Source organism: Somniosus microcephalus, chromosome 13, assembly GCF_052327205.1.
Source record: "Somniosus microcephalus isolate GS21.2 chromosome 13, FLI_Smic_1.0, whole genome shotgun sequence".
In the NCBI taxonomy this organism is placed as follows: Eukaryota; Metazoa; Chordata; class Chondrichthyes; order Squaliformes; family Somniosidae; genus Somniosus; species Somniosus microcephalus.
In genome coordinates this window covers 134,469,499-134,490,694 of record NC_140999.1, presented here as the reverse complement: position 1 = coordinate 134,490,694, position 21,196 = coordinate 134,469,499, and the positions used below count along the sequence as shown (strand labels likewise).

General features: G+C 52.4%; 1 protein-coding gene across 1 annotated transcript in view; it reads left to right on the top strand.

The window, feature by feature from the left end:
- The window catches only part of LOC147108604 (uncharacterized), a 67,514-nt gene that overhangs the window by 628 nt on the left and 45,690 nt on the right, over positions 1-21,196 (top strand). Inside the window, exons 2-3 of the mRNA XM_086004287.1 lie at positions 9,466-9,620; positions 9,745-10,037. Coding sequence (XP_085860413.1) covers positions 9,466-9,620; positions 9,745-10,037 — 448 coding nt within the window. The remainder of the gene's footprint in view (positions 1-9,465; positions 9,621-9,744; positions 10,038-21,196) is intronic.

Genomic DNA, 21,196 nt, shown 5'->3' with positions numbered 1-21,196 from the left:
ACTCGCCTTGTTAAGATAACGGATAAAGGTGTTTCAACTGAATAGGTTAATGCACAGTGTGATTATAGCTTGTTGAAGTCTGTTGAGAGAATGAAGAATTTGATCCTTGGGTTTAATGCATAGAAAGGCCCTGAAATCTCTTGGGTCTCAATTAAGCAGATATGCTGGGATGGCCTGATGGTGCCCTCCAGCATTCGCCCCTTTTGAATTTGTGGGGCCAGTAGGAGGGCACCTCGTTAGCACAGCACAGGCAGGTGCAAGCAGCACTACATCCACATTTTTTGTACCTGTCTTCCCCATGTCCACAGAATATGGGCCGTTTGGCTGCCCTGGGGGAGGAGTTACCCAAACGCCCCTCACCTCTTCGCCCCCCCCCCCAAGCCTTGATGCATTCTCCCCTCAGAGTAAAAGAAAGGTTCTGAAGTCATCAGGGGTGCAGGCTGCTTGGTTGTACTGGATACACCGGTATGGCCCTCACACGCACTTGTGGAGGGCGGCGTTCTTCTGCTCACGTCGTGTATTGGTTGTAAAAAGAAAGACTTGCATTTATACAGCGCCTTTCACAACCTTCAGTTGTCCCAAAGTGCTTTACAGCCAATGAAGTACTTTTGAAGTGTAGCCACTGTTGTATCGTAGGAAACACGGTGGCCAATTTATGCACAATATAATACATTTGAAGTCCCTTTGGACTGTCTGTTCAACAGATCGAAGCTGACTTCATATTGTTAACAGCTATGATTTTTATTTAAGCATAATTGAGACTTAATACATTACAGTATTTGAGCAGCAGTTTACAAAGTACAATTGAAAAATATATTATCCGTTATTGTCCTTTGGGTAGAAGGTGTGACTCATTCCTCATACCTTCTACTCACATATGCGTCTACACCTGTCCGGTGTCCCCCTTGGCCCTTCTACATTGAGAATGATCCAAACCCCCTATAGGATATAGCCCAAAAACCGGGACTGCGGGAAAATCCATCCAATCATAGGCACGGCAAGTTCTGTCTTGGGCCTCCCTTATCTGTTTATGGACTTAGCATAAGCTTTTTCTGTTTTCACAGTTGATGACGCAACCCATGAACCTTGATGACAACAAGAGTTCTAACCGTGAATAAAACTTAGATTTAACAGCTTTTCCCTAATTCTATCAGAGGAGAAATAAAACTAAAGTAATAAAACAATAGACTAGCAACCTTAATATTAAACTGTAACCTAGCAAAGCTTAATACTCAATAATAGTAAAAGGGGATTATATTTGATTATATTTCAACAAATATCAAAAGTTTTCAGTGCATTCCCCCAGACATAAGGGATAAGAGATATCTCGCTGTAGATAGCTAGTTTTTGCAATAACAAGGACACTTAGTCAGAAGGTTGTGGGTTCAAGTCCCACTCCAGGGACTTCAGCATATAAAGGTTGGCTGACACTCCAGTACTGTGCTGAGGGAGTGCTACACTGTCGGAGGTGTCGTCTTTCGGATGAGACATTAAACCGAGGCCCCGTCTGCTCTCCCAGGTTGGCGTAAAAGAAGAAGAGCAGGGGAGTTATCCCCGGTGTCCTGGCCAATATTTATTCTTCAACCAACATAACAAAAAAACAGATTATCTGGTCATTATCACATTGCTGTTTGTGGGAGCTTGCTGTGCGCAAATTGGCTGCCGTGTTTCCCACATTACAACAGTGACTCCACTCCAAAAAGTACTTCATTGGCTGTAAAGCACTTTAAGACGTCCGGTGGTCTGTCTGTCTGTCTGTCTGTATGTCTGTCTGTCTGTCTTTCTTTCTTTCTATCTTTCTTTCTTTCTTTCTTTCTTTCTTTCTTTCTTTCTTTCTCATCATCCTGAGTGTATGAAAACAGAGAATTTTGCAGAATAGCAGTTCTAGCAAAAAGCTTAGGGTTATTTGACTCTTGCATTACTTTATCCCTCTAAATAAGCCTATATTCTTACAACAGCAAGGTCCAACAAACAGCAATTTGATAATGACCATATAACCTGATTTTGTTATGTTGGTTGAGGGATAAATATTGACCAGAACACTGGGGAGAACGTCTCTACTCTTCTTTGAAATACTGCCATGGGATCTTTTACATTCACCTGAAAGGGCAGATGGGGCCTCGATTTAACACCTCAGCTCCCCCAGTACTGCAGTGGAGTGTCAGCTTAGATTTTTGTGCTCAGGAGTGGGAAGACACTGCCCAAATCTATGCACTTCCATCAAGCTTTAATTTGCCTTACAAAGGGCACATGGAGGTCCCACCCTTTACAAGAAAGTCAGGAAAGCCCTGGATAGAGAAGAGACTGGGTCTCCACTGTGGGTTTTGCTGGTTTCCCACTGTACTCTGGTGGGAGGCTGGGAGAAACCCTGAAGAATTTCAGCACCAATGTGTTTCAAACACAATTATTGTGTAGCATTTTCAAAAATTAAATGAACTGTTTTTATTTGTAAAATTCTCTCCCCCAGGGCAGCCAAATGACCCACATTCTGTTTTTTTATAATTATAATTTGTGATAATATTTTCAATTGCAATATTCAAAATAAACATCTAGTAAGCACTCTTTGAAATCTGGATGATATTTAATCAGAGCATTCATACATTTTAAGATATCTTTCAATTTAACTAATCTATTCACATCTAGTTTAATGTTATGTAATGGCATGTCCATTGGACCTCCTGCGAACGTCATAGACTTATTTTGTAATGTAGAAGAAAGCAGACACTGAAGGCTGCATTCTCCTAATATTAAGGAATGAGATGCCCAGACTGTAGAGCTTGTTATTCAGCTAAACACAAGGTGCAGTTGGCAGTATGACTGCTGTCTGTAGAGTACCTGCAGTGCCATCAGAGTTCTATAGTTTGATGCACAGTTTAGCAGACACAAGCTCTTCAGTGTTTAATGGGTTTGTGCTGAGCTGTACAGGTCAGGAGAGTCCCAGGCACAAAACCTGGTCTGCTGAGTTTGCTATTACTTTCCTCAGCTAGGGGAAAAGAAAAATCTCGAGTGATCTTGCTTCTGATTGCTGTTGAGTGATCCCTGCTGTTGAGGACAGATTCATACTCAGCTGTGGCATTCTCCAAGATCAAATAACTTGCTAATACTAAGGGGGAAAAAATCAGTACCGACCATTTTGGGGCATTAACATCCCCTGGATGCTAACTTTAGCGCCCGGCGCTAATTAGCACCGGCGACTGCGAAATTGAGTTTTAGCGCCCCAAGAGGGAACTGGAGCGCTAAATCAAGCGCTAAACACTTCACTTAGGGCTCTAACGTCGGAAAGCGGGATGCTACCTTCAGAGCACTAATCAAGTTCTGGTGCTGTCTATTAGAAAGTAGTCAGACAGCCTGGCGCCTTCCAGTTCTTAAGTGGAAGGTTCAGTCATGCTGCACAGCCTCACCCTGATCATTGCTGCTTGTGACCTGGGCCTGCAAGGAGCTGCAAACCATCAACCACAAATCTCATGGCTGCTCAGAGGCCCAGGGAGAGAGCTCGCCGGTTCAGCGACCACACCTTGGAGACTCTGATTACGGCCGTGGAATGCCGACGGGCAGTGTTCTTCCCGAACACTGGCAGGAGGCCATTGCCACAGGTGTTTAGGATGTGGAGGGAGATCGCCCAGGATGTGTTGGCCAGAAGTGTGGTCCACAGAATTCTCACCAGTGCCGGAAGAAATTCAACAACCTCACTCGGGTGGTCAGGGTGAGTAGATGCTTCAAAATCCTCTGCATGCCACCATCTCAACCTCACTCTGTGCGCACACTGTATAAACCATCACATCCCTAACACTCAGCCACCAACTATGCCCACCTAATAAAAGTCACATCCACATCTCACGCCTTGCATACATTAACAGCTATTCAACAATGGTAGGCTGCACACTCACGCTTTCCTTTTACTTGCAGGCCAAACTTGCTCACACCAGGAGGGAGTAGCAACGAATGGAAGGAGGTGAGGCGGACCTGCAACCCCTTACAGACCTAGAGGAGCCAGTGGGCAGCATCATTGGGGCCCAGATCGTGGGCGCTGCAGCTGTCAGAGACATTGACCCCCTTGGGGACAACAACAGTATGTTCATCACCTCTCCCTCTTCTCTCATATCACTTCCCCCTCACACCACTTTCCATCTAAATATACTGGCCCAGAAATTCGGGTCGGAGGCTTCCTGCGGGTGCAAGCCTCCGACCTGCACTTACCTTGCGCGCCGGCCGTTGAGCTGTGGGCCCCCGTGGAATTCCGATCCTGGGCCTGCTCCAACTGCCAGCATGCAGTGCTTGCGTATCCCAGGGGCGCTGTTAGTTTGAAGCGTCCCCTGGGATCACGTGGGCCATGGAGAGACAATGGTAGTAGGGAATGCTTCATTCATAAGTTTGACAGGAAGACCTGTCAAACCTATAAATACTATAAGACCCAAAACATCACTAAATTTTCAAATAAATTAAAAAAATACATCACATTTTTTAAATAAACTATAAATTACATGAAATAACTATTTTAAACAATAATTTAAATTTTTGAAAAAAATAATTTTATTTTATAACGGGGCTAAAAATAAACTTACCTTGTTTTAAAGTATTTACAAATAATAAACCTGTGGAAAAAATGTTTTAATTTTAATTAATTCATCACTTACCTTGTAAAAAGCAGGCCTTGTGACTGCTTTTTAAATGTGTAAATTCTGGAGACTTACCCTCCCTCTAAATAACCTGCAAAAAAAATGTAAGTTTGATGCGCACGCGCAGCCTCTCCTGTGCACACGTTCGAACTCTGAACCCATCTTTCAGGGGAACGGAAGAGCCGGTTACCCACGCATGCGCAGTGCATGCAAGAAACCGGCACTTCCATTGGGCCTACGGGTGAGTACCCCGTGCGTACTCACCCGTGGAGACCCGAAGTTCTGGGCCATTGGCCTAGAAATTCAGTATAGCCACTTTTGGGGCGGTAAAGTCGGGCGGCCGCTAAAGTTTGCGCCCGCCGGAAAGTGGAGGCCACTTCGCCGATATTCAGTAGCTTTGGCCAAGGAGTTTGCTCGAGCGCTAAAACTGGCGTTGCACGCCTATCTTTAGGCGCTAAGCCGGCGGTGCAGACTGATACCGCCGAGGCCGGGCGCAGCGCAGGTGCGGTCATGTTTTGATTGACAGCAGACACCCTGGCGCCGGCCAGCTCTTAAAGGGGGAAGGGTCGACTTGGTCTGCTGCCACGTCCTGGATACTGCAGCCCTCCAGCTAGGCCTAAACACTGCTACTGGAGAGAAATAGCACCAGGAAGGATGCAGAGGGCCCGTGAGCGAGCGCAGCGCTTCTCTGCCCATGATTTAAAGGTGCTGGTTAGGGCTTTGGAGAAGAGAAGCCATATCTTGTTCCCGGACAGTGGCAAGAAGCCTCCCAAGAGGGTGTACAGGAGAGCCTGGAGGGAAATCGCCCAGAGGGTCACAGCCAACAGCGATGTCCCCAGGACTGGTGTCCAATGCCGGAAAAAGTTTAACGACCTCACTCGGATTGTCAGGGTGAGTACACTTTCCAGTGTCCTCCTCATCCTTGCATGTGCACCTCACATTATGGGCAAAGGGACCTCAAAGGCCTAATGGCCAACCCTCATCCAGCAGCTATGGCACTGGCATGAACATCAATTGCACTTTCTGCACTTTACACACTGGCCAAGCTATTCCACCATGGGAGGCAGTGCACACAACAACAGGGCACCACACTGGCCAAGCTATTCGACCATGGGAGGCAGTGCACACAACAACAGGGCACCACACTGTACTTAGAGGCCGTCCTTTCTCTTGCAGGCCAAGCTGGCCCAGAATCTGAAGAGCCGGACTGTCACCAGGGGAGGCCGTGCCCAGTTCCAGCAGCTCAGTGACCTGGAGGAGCGCGTGGGTCGAGTCATGGGTGCCCGGGTGATTGGCCCCGTTGCAATTGGAGATGCCGACCCTGTGCTGGGCCCCAATGGTAAGGACATGACCGTTTGGACCTCTCTCATTCCCCTTGCGCTTCAGATCTACATCCTTTGCCACTGTCCGACCAATGCGCAGAATGCCACCACTCATGCCTCCCTCGCTGATGCCCTGTCCTCACTCTAAAGCTACTCTTGTGCCTTCCTGCTTTCAGCTGGTGAGGAGGAGGTCCCTGAAGCTGCGAGTGTCAGTCCCTCGGAAGAGGAGGACGAGGAGGAGCAAGAGGAAGGCGGCACATCGGGGGAACCCTCATCCGCGCCAGGGGATGGCAATGGAGGGGACACGTCTTCCCTGGAGGAGAGCCAGGGGGAAGTGTTGCAGGGGGGTGTAGCTCCTGTGCCCAGTGGCGTCCAGCCACGCGGGAAGGGTCGGGCAGCTCGGCTGCCTTCTCCCCAGAGGGGGGAAGTGTTGCAGGGGAGTGTAGCTCCTGTGCCCAGTGGCGTCCAGCCACGCGGGAAGGGTCGGGCAGCTCGGCGGCCTTCTCCCCAGAGGGAGAGTCCGGCCTCCAGTCCGGAGACGGTCCTCGCCCAGGAGGTGCGCCTCCTTGATCAAATGTCCGCGGACTCGGATCGTCGGCACACAGAGCTCATGGGGGTTGTGGCACGGTTGCCTGAGGCCATTGAGTCCCTGGCTCATAGTGTGTCCGATTTCGGGGCCTCACAGGCCAGGGGTTTCGAACAACTCGCGGCAGCACAGGCCAGGGGTCTCGAACAATTCGGGGCATCACAGGACGCGAGTCGGGCTGAATTCGGGGCATCACAGGACGCGAGTCGGGCCGAATTCAGGGCAGCACAGGACGCGAGTCGGGACGACTTCAGGGCGGCACAGGCAGCGAGTGGACAGTTGATCAGTGGTGCCGTGCAGTCACTGGCTGGTCTGATGCGGGCACAGACCAGGGCAGTACGGGCACTCACTGCTGCCACACTCGCTGTGTCACGCATGCATCGCCCGGGCACCTGCCGCGCTGCTGCAGCACAGCGGTCTGGCCTTCACCAGATTGCTGCACTTGCTGCAGTGCCAACCCGGCCGAGTGCCAGTGTCTCTGGTGACCAGCGAGCGCCTGGCATCAGCCAGCTTGCCCCCATTGTTGCAGCCGCCACTGCCACTCCCCCAGCAAAGCTGCGACGAGCTGCTGGAGAGACTGATGCTGCCCAGCCACAGCTGCAGCAGTCAGCAGCCGGCCCCTCGAGGGCCAGAGCTTGTCTAGGCCGACCCACATGGGCATCTGCCGTCACGCAATGTGCCCCTCAGGAGCCTTCCCCCAGCCTTGCAACACCCACAGGGCCCAGGTTGAGGCGGAGCAGCAGGTCGGCCAGGGGCCGGAAAAGGCTGGACAAGGACTCGCCCTCTCGGCACACAAAGTAGAGTGTGTTGGCAAATGTTTTTTTATATGGGGGTGCTTGTGCTGTCTATGGGGGGGGTTCTTTTGGTAAGGCCGAGGATGAAGGCAAATGTTTTTTTATATGGGGGTGCTTGTGCTGTCTATGGGGGGGGTTCTTTTGGTAAGGCCGAGGATGAAGGCCATTTGGATGGACAAGTTTTGTTATTCCTCCCCAGGTTGTGGGAGTGAGATATGTTTTTGACTGTTTTTTGGGGGTGTTGTGTGTTTTTGGGTTTCATGTGGGAAGGGCCCTGAGTTTGTTCAATAAAGCTTTTTCTTTATTCAGCTTGTCCATGTGTGATGTTTCAAGTGGTTGTTGCGTTAACCGGCTGAGGGCTTGCGGAGCGGCTGCATTCATGTGCCTTCATTGCCACAAGCCATTCCCTGACAGGGGGCCTAGAAGTGTCGTTCAATAAGCAGCCGACGGACGGCCATTGGACCTTGAGGCTCCCTCCTGGGCTGGTACTCCTCCTCCTCCTCCTCCTCCTCCTCATGGTCCTCCTGCTCGTCCTCCTGAGGTGGTGGTCCAACGTGAGGTGGCAGTGCCTGAGTCCTGCGGATAGCCAGGTTGTGCAGCATGCAGCAAACGACGACGAACTGGGAGACTCTATCCGGCGAATACTGCAGAGATCCGCCGGAGCGATCCAGGCAGCGGAACCGTTGCTTGAGGATGCCAATCGTTTGCTCTATGATGTTCCTTGTGGCTTGATGGCTTTCGTTGTATGCCTCCTCAGCAGGGGTCCTGGGCGCGCGGAGCGGGGTCATGAGCCATGTACACAAAGGATAGCCTTTGTCCCCGATAAGCCATCCTCTTGGGGGAGGCTGTGCCTGGAACATGTCAGCCACAGTAGTCTGGCGCAGGATAAATGCATCGTGGCTGCTGCCTGGAAAGCGGGCATTGACAGCTAGGATGCGCTGCCTGTGGTCACACACTAGCTGTACATTGAGGGAATGGTAGCCCTTCCGGTTGCGGTAATCCTCGGCATTGTCGATAGGTGCCCGCAAAGCCACATGCGTGCAGTCAATGGCGCCCTGCACCATGGGGAAGTTGGCGATCCTCACAAATCCGACTGCACGCTGCTCCTGCCTCTCTAGGGTCATGGGGAAGGAGATGAATTGGTGTCTCCTTGTGAAAAGGGCATCGGTGACCTGCTGGATGCAGCGATGCACGGCGAACTGGGAGATGTTAGCTATGTCCCCAGCAGCGGCTTGGAAGGAGCCGCTTGCATAAAAGTTCAGAGCCACCGTGACCTTCACTTCCACCGACAGAGACGTCCTGCACATCAGCTGTGGACGCAGATCTCTGTGAAGCAGCTGGCAGATCTCTGCAACCACCTCCCTTCTGAAGCGCAGCCTCTTAACACACTGCGCGGCAGTCATGGTGAGATAGGACACCTGCTGGCGGTATTCCCTGAGTGGGTAAGGCCTACGTTACCGACGCCTGATGGCCCCTCTGCGTCTAGGCATGGCTGCCCCTCTCACACAGCGTCTGCGAGCCCTTCGCACATAATGCTGGAACTGAGGGTTGGAACCCCATGCAGCCCCCATAATATACTTGCAAACAGTGAAATCACAATGAGTCAAATTTCCAAGCTCTGGCCAGAAGCCAAAAATACCTCTCCTATGTTGGCCCAAATCAGTAAGGTCTCTTCCTTGGTCTCTGTCCAGAAATCCGTTGCACTAAAGTCATTGCAGCAAAATGGCTGGCCTTTATAGTTCAGTCTAAGTGCCCTTTAATTAGCGCTCCCCGAGGCCCGCAGGGCCTCTGCTGCGTTCCACTTCACAGTTCTTAACAGCGCCACGCCCACATTGGGCGGGCGCCACTGAAGTTCCGGTTTGGGGCGCACAAAGGGCGTTGCACGACGAAATGACGTCATAAGTTGCGCGCGCAGCTGAGCGCACGCAAACACTTTGCGCCGGCGCTAAATGTCTACTGAAGTTGGGCGTAGGCGCAGATCGTTCTGTGCCCGGCCGCTAAGTGCCTAGCGCTCGAGATCTACTCCTCTTATGGCGCTAACGGCTGGTGAACGCAACTGAATTTCTAGGCCATTGTCTTCATTCCTTGCTCCAATCCTGCCCCCCTCCCCTGACCTTAACCCCACTCATGTGCCTTTATGCTTTCAGATGATCAGCCACCATATGACCAGCCTGTCCCTCAGCCTTCCAGTGGCAGCGATGTGGGAGAAGAGGAGGAAGAACATGCCAGAGCCTCATTGCCTGTGTCTCCCGAAGGCTCTAGCTCCGATAATGAGGCGAAGCGGTCGCTGGAGGGGAGCCTAGTACAAGGGTCTGATGTGGGTGAATCCCCGGGGCCCAGCGGCCTGCATCAACGCCACAGGGAAAGGGAAGCTCCGGGGGCCATCTCCCCGGAGGGTGAGTTCACGCGCGAGTTCTGCTGCACAGGACTCAGATGAGGAACTTGATGTGGAGGCGATGACCAGACGGTCGATGGGCATGCACACCGAAGTCATGGGTGCAACGGGAAGGGTGCCCGAGTGCATGGATGCACTGGCTAGGAGCGTGGAGGAGTCCGCCTCCAGCATTGCACTCACCTCTGCACACACCATCGAGCCCATCCTTGGCACTTTGCAGAGGATGGTCGACTCACAGAGAGACCGTGGAGACCCAGGCCTCGTGCCGCACGTCATGGATGAGGTGGCAGCAGCTATTGCAGCACAGGCCGAAGCAACGCAATAGTTTAGTGCTGTAATGGAGTCAGTGGTTGCTGGCATCCGGTCTCAGATTGCCCTCATGCAGTCTCAGATTGATGCCACGCAAGCGTTGACTGCTGCTATCTTCCCTGGGTCGCCCACAGTCCACCGGGGATCTCACAGCGCTGCAGCAGGCCAACAATCTGTGCTCGAGCAGATTGCTCCGGATGCTGTGGTTCTGCCCCAGGGGAGTGGCAGTGTGTCAGTCGAGCAGGAAGGTGCTGTCCTCTCTCAGGAGGACAGCATTCCTGCTCCCACCACTGCCGCTTTGCCATTCCACTTGTCGCAGCCTGTAACCCAGCCATCCCAGACTGCTGCTGTCCATGCTGCGGTGGTGCAACCTGCAGCCAGGCCCTCCAGGCCCAAAGCTAGTCGAGGGCATCCTGCAAGGCCATCTGCAGTCTCTGGCTCCCAGAGTCAGCAGCCTTCTACCAACCTTGTTGCAGCCACTGGGGCCACATTATGGAGAAGCAGTAGGGTTGGGAGGGGGGAATTCAAAAGGGGGGGAAATCATTGAAGAAGGGGGAGTAAAAAATACTTTAGTAGAAAATGGGGGTAGTGTGTGTTAATAAATTGATGTGCTTGTAAATATAATGGCCCTGAAATTAGGATCGGGCGCTTGCCGCGCGTGCAAGCCCCCGATCTGCACTCACCCTGCGCGCCGGCCTGCTTGCATTTCCTGCCACTGGCCTGGTTCAGATGTCGGCGCGATGTGCTTACCTTATCCAGCGGTGTAGTTAGTGCGATGTGCCGGCTGGGATCAGGTGAACACTGTGCAGCCAATCAGGGGAGGGGAAACTCATTCATGAGTTTGACAGAAAGAGCTGTCAAACTCATGAAAACTCCTGGCCCCAAAACACTACTTAAACCTGAAAGAAAATTTAAAAAAACATTGCACTACTTAAATGAACAATAAAGAACTCTGAAAAACTATTTTAAACAATAATTTTAAAATTTGAAAAAAATTTTTTTTTTTTAAATCGGGGCTAAAACTAAACTTACCTTACTGTAAATTCTTTAAAAATAACAAACCTGTGGAAAAAAAAATTCTCAATTGTACTAAAAGCCCACTTACCTGAAAAACTAAGGGCTAGATTTTCAGTAGCTTGCGCCAGCAGTTAGCGCCTTAAGAGAAGTGATTTCCGGGCGCTATGCGTGTAGCGCCCGGGCGCAGCGCAGTTTGCGCTCCGCCCCAAATTAAGTTGCCCGTTAGCGCCGGCGCAAAGTTTAGCGCCCGCCCGGATGCGCGCGCAGAAAATGACGTCACATCCTCGTGCAACGCCCTTTGGCCGCCCCGATTGCAAACTTCAGTCGGACCGCCCCATTGTGCGGCGGGCGGCCGGAGCGTTTGGAAAAAGGAACGCAACACAACCAGCGCGGGCCCCGGGGGGCGCTAATTAAAGGGAACGTCCTCTCCAGTATAAAGGCCATCCTTTTTTCAGAAAACAGTCTTGTGCAACGCATTTCTGGAGACACAACAAGGAGGATAGCTAACTGGTTTCAAGCAGCAAGAGCCAGGTATTTTTGGACTCAGGCAACAGCGCTGCAAGTGGCCATTTGGAAATTAGAGTGTTTGCCAGGATTTGATGGGGGTTGCATGGGGTGCCAATGCGGAGCTGCAGCTCCATGTCCGTAGGGCTCGCAGACGTATTGTGAGAGGGGCAGCCCTGGCTAGAGGCAGAGGGGGCTACAGGCGTCGGCCACGTAGGCCTTACCCAGTCAGGCTATACCGCCAGCAGCGCTCCTACCTAAACATGAGTGCCGCGCGATGTGTTAAAAGGCTCCGATTCCGAAAGGGGGTGATTGCAGAGATATGCCACCTGCTTCGCCGAGATCTGCGGCCAAAGCTCAGGTGCAGGACGTCTCTGTCGGTGGAAGTGAAGGTGACAGTGGCATTGAACTTCTATGCCACCGGCTCCTTCCAATACGCTGCTGGGGACATAGCAAACATCTCCCAGTACGGCGCGCATCGCTGCATCCGCCAGGTGACCGAAGCACTGTTCAGAAGGAGAAGCCAATTCATCTCCTTCCCCATGGCCCTGGAGAGCCAGCATCAGCGCGCATTGGGATTTTCCAGACTCGGGGAATTCCCCTTGGTGCAGGGCGCCATTGACTGTACGCATGTGGCTTTGCGGGCCCCTCTGGAGCATGGCGAGCAGTATCGCAACAGGAAGGGCTACCATTCTCTGAATGTGCAGCTGGTCTGTGACCACAAGCAGCGCATCATGGCAGTCAATGCCAGCTTCCCAGGCAGCAGCCACGATGCCTTTATCCTGCGGCAGAGTACTGTGCATGACATGTTCCAGGCACAGCCTCCCCCAAGAGGATGGCTACTCGGGGACAAAGGCTATCCTTTGTGCACCTGGCTCATGACCCCGCTCCGCGCGCCCAGGACCGCTGCTGAAGAGGCCTACAACGAGAGCCATCAAACCACCCGCAACATCATCGAGCTAACTATTGGGGTCCTCAAGCAGCGGTTCCGCTGCCTTGATCGCTCCGGAGGAGCTCTCCAGTATTCGCCGGACCGGGTCTCCCAATTTGTGGTGGTTTGCTGCATGCTACACAACCTGGCTATCCGCAGGACTCAGGCACTGCCACCTGACGTTGGACCAGCACCTCAGGAGGAGGAGCAGGAGGAGCATGAGGAGGAGGAGGAGGAGGAGGAGCAGGAGTACGTTCCCAGGAGGGAGCGACCAGGGCCAAGGGCCGCACGACGCCACCTTATTACACGGTACTTCTAAGCCCCCTGTCAGGGAATGGCCAGGGGCCATGAGGGAAGATGAATGCAGCCGCTCTGCAAGCCCTCAGCCGGCGAAGCCAACAAACACTAAGAAGAACAACCATGGAGACTGCATGAATAAAGATAATTTTTTATTACACAAAAATGAAAAGCCCTTCCCACATGAATCCCCAAAAACAATAAACGGGCCCCACAAAAAGCCCAACAAACGACTCACTCCCACAAACTGGGGAGGAGCCACTCCACCTTTATTGAAACCGGGCCTCAACGTCGGCCTAACGCAAAAAAAAAGCCCTCCAAAAGCACAACCATGGGCAAAATAAAGATGGCCACCGCCATATTAAAGGAAAGCTGGCCACACCCTCTACTGAGTGGCCCGCGAGGGCGAGACCTTGGCCAGCATTTTGCCTCCCCTGCCCTGCCTGCTGCTCCTTCGCAAGCTCTGCCCAGTGGCTGCTGCGAGGCTGGGGGAAGGCGCCTGAGGCTCAGATGCCCTTCCGCCAGATGCCGCTGGGGGGCGGCCTACACGGCGTTTGGGCCTCGAGGGGCCGTCTGCTGAGTGGCGCACCTGAGCCTGGCCACCATCAGCTGCAGCCGCTTGCCGTCGACGCCCCAGAGGGGGAATGGCGGCGACGGATGGCGCAATGTGGGCCAGCTGGCGTCTGGGATGCGCTGGCTGGTGCTGTGGCGCGGTGGCACTCGGTCGGGCCCGCACTGCAGGATCCGCAGCAATCAGCCGACGGCCGGCTTGCTGGGATGGTCCAGCGCGGCGCCTGCCCTGGCGATGCCTGCCTGAGACAGCGCGTGTGGCAGCAGTGAGTGGCCCTGTGGTCCTGGTGTGCGCGCGCATCACATCCGCCAGGGTCTTGACGGCACCAGTTAGCATGCGGCCAGTCGCGGCAGTTGCTGCCCCGAACTCGCGCACACTGGTCGCCAGCGACTCGATGGCCTCAGGCATGCGCCCCACCACGCTCATGAGCTCCGTGTGGCGCCGGTCCGAGTCGTCGGCCATCTGATCGAGCTTCCGCTCCTCCTCCGAAGTGAAGGTGTCCGGACTGGAGTCGCGACTCTCCCGCTGGGGAGGAGGGGGCCGAACTAGGGGACCCTTGCCGCGTTGGTGACGGCGAGTGTGCCGAGCAGCAGCACTCCCCTCTGATCCTTCCCCCCTTTGGGGGGAAGGCCGCGGGCCACGCGCACGGCTGCTGGGTGGCTGGACGCCACTGGTCCCAGAAGCTGCATTGCCCTGCGACAGTTCCTCCAGGCACTCGTCCAGTGAGGAGGTGTCAAGCATTTCCTCCTCTCCTGCGGGACGTGACTGTTCCCCCGAAGGTCCGGCTTGCTCCTCCTCCTCCTCCTGGTTGGAGGTGCTGTCACTGGCAGCCTCAGGGTCCTGGTCGTCACCAGCTGAAAGCAGGAATGCACAAGAGTAGCTTCAGAGTGAGGAGACGGCGTCAGCGAGGGAGTTAGGACTGGTGGGATTCAGCGCATTGGTGGGACAGTGGCAAAGGAGGTAGCTCGGATGGGCCAGTGCGACGCGAGAGGGCCAAAAGGCGAGGTCCTTACCATTGCCGGGCAGTGGAGGGTCGGATACACCGCACGCTGTGGGGACAATCACACGGGCTCCCATGAGCACACACACGCGCTCCTCCAGCCGAGTGAGCTTCTGCAGCTTGGCGCGGCCACCCCTGGCATGGGCCTGGCGATTAAACGCTACTTTAGCCTGCAAGAGAAAGGACGGGCTGTAAGTGCGCAGTGAAGCCCTGATGTAGTGTGCACTGCCTCCCATGGTGGAATAGCTTGGACAGAGTGAAGCCCTGATGTAGTGTGCACTGCCTCCCATGGTGGAATAGCTTGGACAGAGTGAAGCCCTGATGTAGTGTGCACTGCCTCCCATGGTGGAATAGCTTGGCCAAAGTGTAGAGTGCCGAATGGCCATTTGATGCTCATGACTGTCCCAATGCTGCTGGCTGAGGGCTGGCCAATAGGACTTTCAGGTCCCTTTGCCCATCATGTCAGGTGTACATGCAAGAATGAGGAGGAGACTGGAAAGGCTACTCACCCTCACAATCCTGGTCAGATCGTTGTATTTCTTACGGCATTGTTTGTGGGTCCTGGGGGCCTCGCCGGTGAACGTCACCCTCTGGGCGATCTGCTTCCAGGCTTTGGTGTAGTCGTGGTGGGTTGGATTCCTCCCACTCTCTGGAAACAAGATCTTGCGCCTCACCTCCAGAGCTGTGACCATTATGTCCAGATCACCCTCTGAGAAGCGCAGGGCACGCTGACGGGCCTTCTCTGGCGTTGCCATGACTCCCTGGGGCTGAGCAGTAGTGTTGAGGCCTCTTTGCAAGGCTGCAGTGTGCAGGGCGTGGCAGCAGACCAATTCGTCCCTTCCCCCTTTAAGAGCTGGTCGGCACCACGGGGTCTGCTGTCAGTGCAAAAATGACCGCACCCGTGCTGCGCCCCGCCTGGGCGCTATCCCTCTGGACCGCCGGCTTAGCGCCTAAAGAGAGTAGTGGAACGCCTCTTTTAGCGCTCCACCAACCTCTTAGGGCGAAGCCACTGAATTCCCGGCAACGGGGCGCTACTTTGGGGCGGGCGCTAACTTCGGGCGGGCGCTAAAGCTAGCGCCCCAAAACTGCCTATACTGAAAATCTAGCCCTAAGTACTTACGTGTGGTTTTTCAATGCGTAAAGACCGGAGGCCTTTACACATGCGCAACTCTGAAAAAAAAAAGGAATTTCACTGCGCACGCGCTGCCTGTGCAGTCGCGCGCATTCTGCCTCTTAACTCTTGGGTCAGAGGACAGGAAATGCCGGTTTTCAGCGCATGCGCTGTGCATGCTGAAAACCGGCAATTCCTCCGGGCACACGCGTGAGTACCCCGTCCGTACTCACGTGTTGTGACCGGAATTACTGGGCCATTGTGTTTGTCGACAAATAGTGCTTGTACATGAATATTTGTGTGTGGTAACAAATTGTTCAGTTTTATAAAGAGTTGTGTTTGTTGATAAATGGTTGTATTTGTTTATGAATAGTTGTGTTTCATAAGAGAGAGTTGTGTTTGATAATAAATTGTTCATTTGACATTGCACATTTTGTGATGTTTCTCATTTGACCTTTGCCCGGTGATAGGGGCTGCGAGCTGAATGTAATGATGTGGTTGTGCTGCGCAAACACCATATGATTCATCATTTATTGTAAACAGTGTCTAATGAGGTGCTCACGCATGGCCCTTACAGAAGCAAGATTGAGTGCCCCCCTCCTCCGTTGCTGCTGCTCTTCCTCCTCTTCATCCTCCTCCTCCTCCTCTCCCTCTTCCTCCTCCTGAGGTGGACCTGCAATCCCTGGTGACAATGGCTGGGCCCTCAGAATGGCCAGGTTGTGCAACGTGCAACACACAACAATGAAAAGGGAGACTCGATCAGGGGAGTACTGCAAGGCTCCTCCAGAGTGGATAAGGCAGCGGAACCGTTGCTTTAGCACCCCAATAAGGTGTTCGATCAGGTTCCTGGAGGCACTATTGCTGTCATTGTATGCGTGCTGAGCAGGAGTGTTGGGGCTGTGGAAGGGTGTCATCAGCCAGGTGGCGAGTGGAAAACCCTTGTCTCTGAGCAGCCAGCCGAGAGCTTCATGTGGTGGATGGAACAGTGCTGGGACACCAGTCTGTCGCAGGATGAATATATCGTGGCTGCTGTCAGGATAGCGGGCATTGACGGCGAGGATGAGCTGTCTGTGATCGCACACCAACTGAGCATTCAGAGATTGGTAGCCTTTGCGATTACGGAACACCTCTGCATTGTGATGAGGTGCCCGCAATGCCATGTTGGTGCAGTCAATGGCGCCTTGAACCATGAGGAAGCCTGCTATCCTTGCAAAGCCACATGAGCATTATTCCTGTTTCTCTCTGGTCATGGGGAATGAGATGTACTCCCTTCTCCTTCTGTAGAGCGCGTCTGTTACCTCCCGGATGCAGCAATGGACGGAAAACTGGGAAATGTTTGCAATATCTCCTGTTAAAGCCTGGAAGGAGCCGCTGGCATAGAAATTGAGAGTGACTGTGACCTTAACTGCCACTGAGAGAGATGTCCTGGTCCTGAGCTGAGGCTGGAGTTCTGGCTGCAGGAGGTGGCCGAGCTCTGTGACCACCTCCTTGCTGAAGCGAAGCCTTTTAAGGCACTGCTCCTCTGAGAGATGAATGTAGGAGAAGTGCTCTCGGAAAACCCTGGGAGGGTAAGGCCTCCTGTTGCGAGGTCTGTCGGCCCTCCTCCTACCTCTGGCCACATTTGGCAATCTCTGTCTCTGCAGCCGCTGCCTCTGATGTAGTTGCTGGGGGGCAAGGTAGAGTGCCAGTACAGCCCCCATAAATGAGAGAAAAGAGCAGTTGGAAATGTTCAGAGCAATACAAGTGAAGAAACTGTTAGAGCAGCAACAAAGCAAAGGTGGAGAAAATGTGATTGCAGCCAAAACTCTATCTGACAAGCCAGCAATGAATCTGACCTCCCAATGACTCGATAGCTGATCCCTTTAAATAGCACCCCAGGAGCGGCAATCCTAGGTATCAACGCCTGCTATTTCTGTCATTCTCAGCGCCAGGCGGTAAGTCGGGGGAAGCGACTGAATTTCGCATCTGGGGCACTAACAGGGCATTGCACATTCATTGACGTCACAGTCTGAGCCACAAGGCCAGGCGGTAAGTGTTAGCGCCGGCGCTAAATGCCGACTGAATTCTGTGGGTGTCATTGCAAAAAGCTACCAAATTTCTAGCCCAAGGGAGAAAAATTCGGTATCGCCCTGTTTGGGGTGCAATTATCGGCCGGGCTCAAAGTTTAGCGCCTGGTGCTAATTATCACCTTCGACTGCAAACTTGGCTTCTATCGCCCCTGGAGGTGATTGGAGCACTAAATCAGGCGCTACACACCTCTCTTAAGGCGCTAACTCCGAGGAGCGAGGCGCTACGTCAGAGCGCTGGTGAAGCTTATGTGAGGTCAGTCAGCAATGGAACACAGACACACTGGCGCCGGCCAGTTCTTAAAGGGAAGGGTCGATCTTGCTCTCCATCCACACCCTGCTCATTGCAGCCTTGAATCTTGGCCTGGAGAGACCTGTACATCAATTCTGCTGGAAAGAACAATGGAGAGGCCCAGGGAAAGAGCTCAGAGTGCAGACCCCACAGTCTCTTCTAAATCGATACAAGAAAGGTCAAATCAAAATGAACCTGCAAAGTGCAGCTCAGTACCCAAAACTCCTTCACACAGCATTGAATCTCTCCAGAAGTCTCTCTCAGTTCAGTTCAGTTCAAATGCTTTATTGGCATGAAAGTTTACAGAGAACCATATTGCCAAAGCTTACATAGCAAAAAGGTACAGTTTTCCAACATTCTGTAGGTGTCAATCGATTTGACATTTGTTGGGTATATACAATATTACTTTTAAACAATATTAATTTTAAACAGTCTTTCTACTTCATTTGGTACGTTCAATATTAATTTTAAACAGTCTTACTTTTAAACAGTCCTCAGGTTGTGACATGTTGTTACATATTTAGCCCCAAGGTATGGTCTGTCTCCTTCTCCTAGGACTAATCTCAATTTTGACAGATCATCCAATTCCTTGAAATCTGGGGTTGTTTGGCTTAGCTTGTTGAATAATATGTTTCTTGATGTGTTGAATTTTTCGCATTTTAGGAGGAAATGCATTTCTGTTTCAACCTCGCCAGCCAGACATTGATCGCATATTCTATTCTCTCTAGGCTGCCAGGATTTCTTGTATCTGCCTTTTTCAATTTCCAGTTGGTGGTCGCTTAGTCTGTACCTGGTGAGGGTCTGTCTCTGTTTTGTGTCTCTGATGGTCGTGAGGTAGTCTGCCAGTTTATATTCTCTTTTTAGGGCCCGGTAACATTCTAATCTGCTTTGGCTTTTGGTTATTTTGTTCCAATGTTCCAGGTAGGTTTCTTTGCATTTTTTAATGATTTGGTTCACTCGGATTGGTGTTTGGACGGCTGTGTTGGTCTGGGGCTGGTCAGGGTCCGGCTGAGTACTTAGTTTCAGTAGCAGCTGACTCAGGGGACTCTTTTCTGGGTTTAGCTCTTGGGTCTGAAAGGCTTTGAAATGAAGGGTGTCTGGGGAGCTAGATTTGAGGTGATTTAGGAAGTTTAGTGCTCGTTTTTGGATGTTTATTATCAGTGGGTATCTGCCTAGTTCGGCTCTGCATGCATTTGTTGGCGTTTTTCTTTGGGTGCGAAGGATGCTTCGGCAGAATTCTGCATGTAGGGCTCTCTCAGAATGCGTGGTGCAAAAATGTCGCCGACAAAAAACGTCAGGAAGCGGTCATCTTTAAATAGTGCTCGCCCAGTCCCTTCCCGACTGCAAAACGTTCCCCTCAACCTGTTGTTGCTAGCAGCAGGTGGTAAGGCAGGGGGCGCCACTCAATATCTGGTTGGGGGTGTTGCACGCTCGACTGACATCACAATCTGCGGGCGCAGGAGATCGTGGCGGTAGTATTTAGCGCCGCCGCAAAATGTCTGGTCAATTTCGCTAGTGGCGCAAACATCGCCACACCCGGGTGCTAGTTGCTTTCTGACCTGTTAGCGCCGGAGGAGCAAAGCAACCGAATTTTTCCCCCATAGTCCTCACCACTTATAGCGCCCATGCTTATGCTGGGCAATCGTTTATACCAGGCAATACTCACCATTTGCCATCAGCATAGAAACCAATTTCAAAGGTGCCACTTACAACGAATTAAGCGCACCTCCTAGTTTGGACAATTCATTAAACTCTCGCACCTTTGTTACTGATGGGCATTTGAAATTCTCTAAAGTGTCCTGACATTTTAGTGGCCAAATGAATTATTTTCAAAGTTACCTAACCGCTGCTGCTGCGTTTGTGCATGCGTTTCAAAAATTAACATTTAATAATAAATACAATCAAATCAATTTAAATGTCAGCGCTGTTTCATGTAACTTTTAATGATACAGAGGGTTTGAAGTTTAGGGTTCCTGCAATCTGTGATGGTTTTACATGTGTGGCAGGGCAGCTCACACTTGTGGAATGCACATCCTGTGCCATGTGGGAAGTCCTGGACACCTCCCGTGGTCTGGATGACCACATGTGCGGGACGTGTCGCCAGCTACAGCAGCTCGAGCACTGGGTTACGGAGTTTGAGCGGCAGCTGCAGCCACTGCTGTGCATCTGCGAGGCTGAGAGCTACGTGAATAGCCCATGTCGGGAGGTGGTCACCCCGCAGCTTAAGTGTGTGCAGGCAGAGAGGGAGTGGGTGACCATCAGACAGAAGAGGAGGACCAGGCAGGTAATGCAGGAGTCCCCTGAGCCCATCTTGCTCACCAACCAGTATTTGGTGCTGAGTACTGGTGAGGGCGATGGTTCCTCTGGGAAGTGCAGCCAGAGCCAAGTCTACAGCACCATGGAAGGCCCAGCTGCACAGGCAGGAGGGAAGAGGAGAGGGAGAGCAATAGTGATAGGGGATCAATAGTTAGGGAAGCAGACAGGCGTTTCTGCGGCCGCAAACATGACTCCAGGATGGTATGTTGCCTCCCTGGTTCCAGGGTCAAGGATATCACTGAACGGCTGCAGGGCATTCTGAGGGGGGAGGGTGAACAGCCAGAGGTCATGGTCCATATCGGTACCAACGACATAGGTAGGAAGAGGGATGAGGTCTTGCAGGCAGAGTTTAGGGTGCTAGGAAAGAGGTTAAAAAGTAGGACCTCAAAGGTAGTAATCTCCGGACTTGGGTAATGCATTTGGAAAGGGCTAACAAGGAAAGGGAATACACATTAAATGGTAGGACACTGAGTAGAGTAGAGGAACAAAGTGACCTTGGGGTGCATGTCCATGGATCCCTGAAGGTAGCAGGTCAGGTAGATAAGGTGATTAAGGAGGCATACAGAATGCTTGCCTTTATTAGCCGTGGAATAGAATACAAGAGCAGGGGGATTATGCTTCAACTGTATAAAACACTAGTTAGGCCTCAGCTAGAGTACTGCGTGCAGTTCTGGTCACCACATTACAGGAAAGATGTGATTGCACTAGAGAGGGTACAGATGTGGCGACACGCCACCACTGGACATAATCCGCTCACGGCGGCACGAACAGTTTAAGCAGACGCCCCCAGCCGGGGGCCCTTTCCTCCAGCAACTTGTTTCCCACAGGGACAGGCTGCCGGGAGCACTTCCTGTCTGGGGAGTATTTAAGTGGTTGCGCGGGCTTTTCCAGTTTCTCTTTGCCATGAGGTTGATTAAAGCAGTTGTGTTTCACCAACTCTGGTCTCGACTCCCACGTTTGCCGCGGTATCTCAACACTGGTGACACTGATGCTCAGGACGAATCCTAAGCTAGCATGGCGGATACAAATGCAGTCACGGTTAAACTACCGGACTTTTGGGAGAACCTGG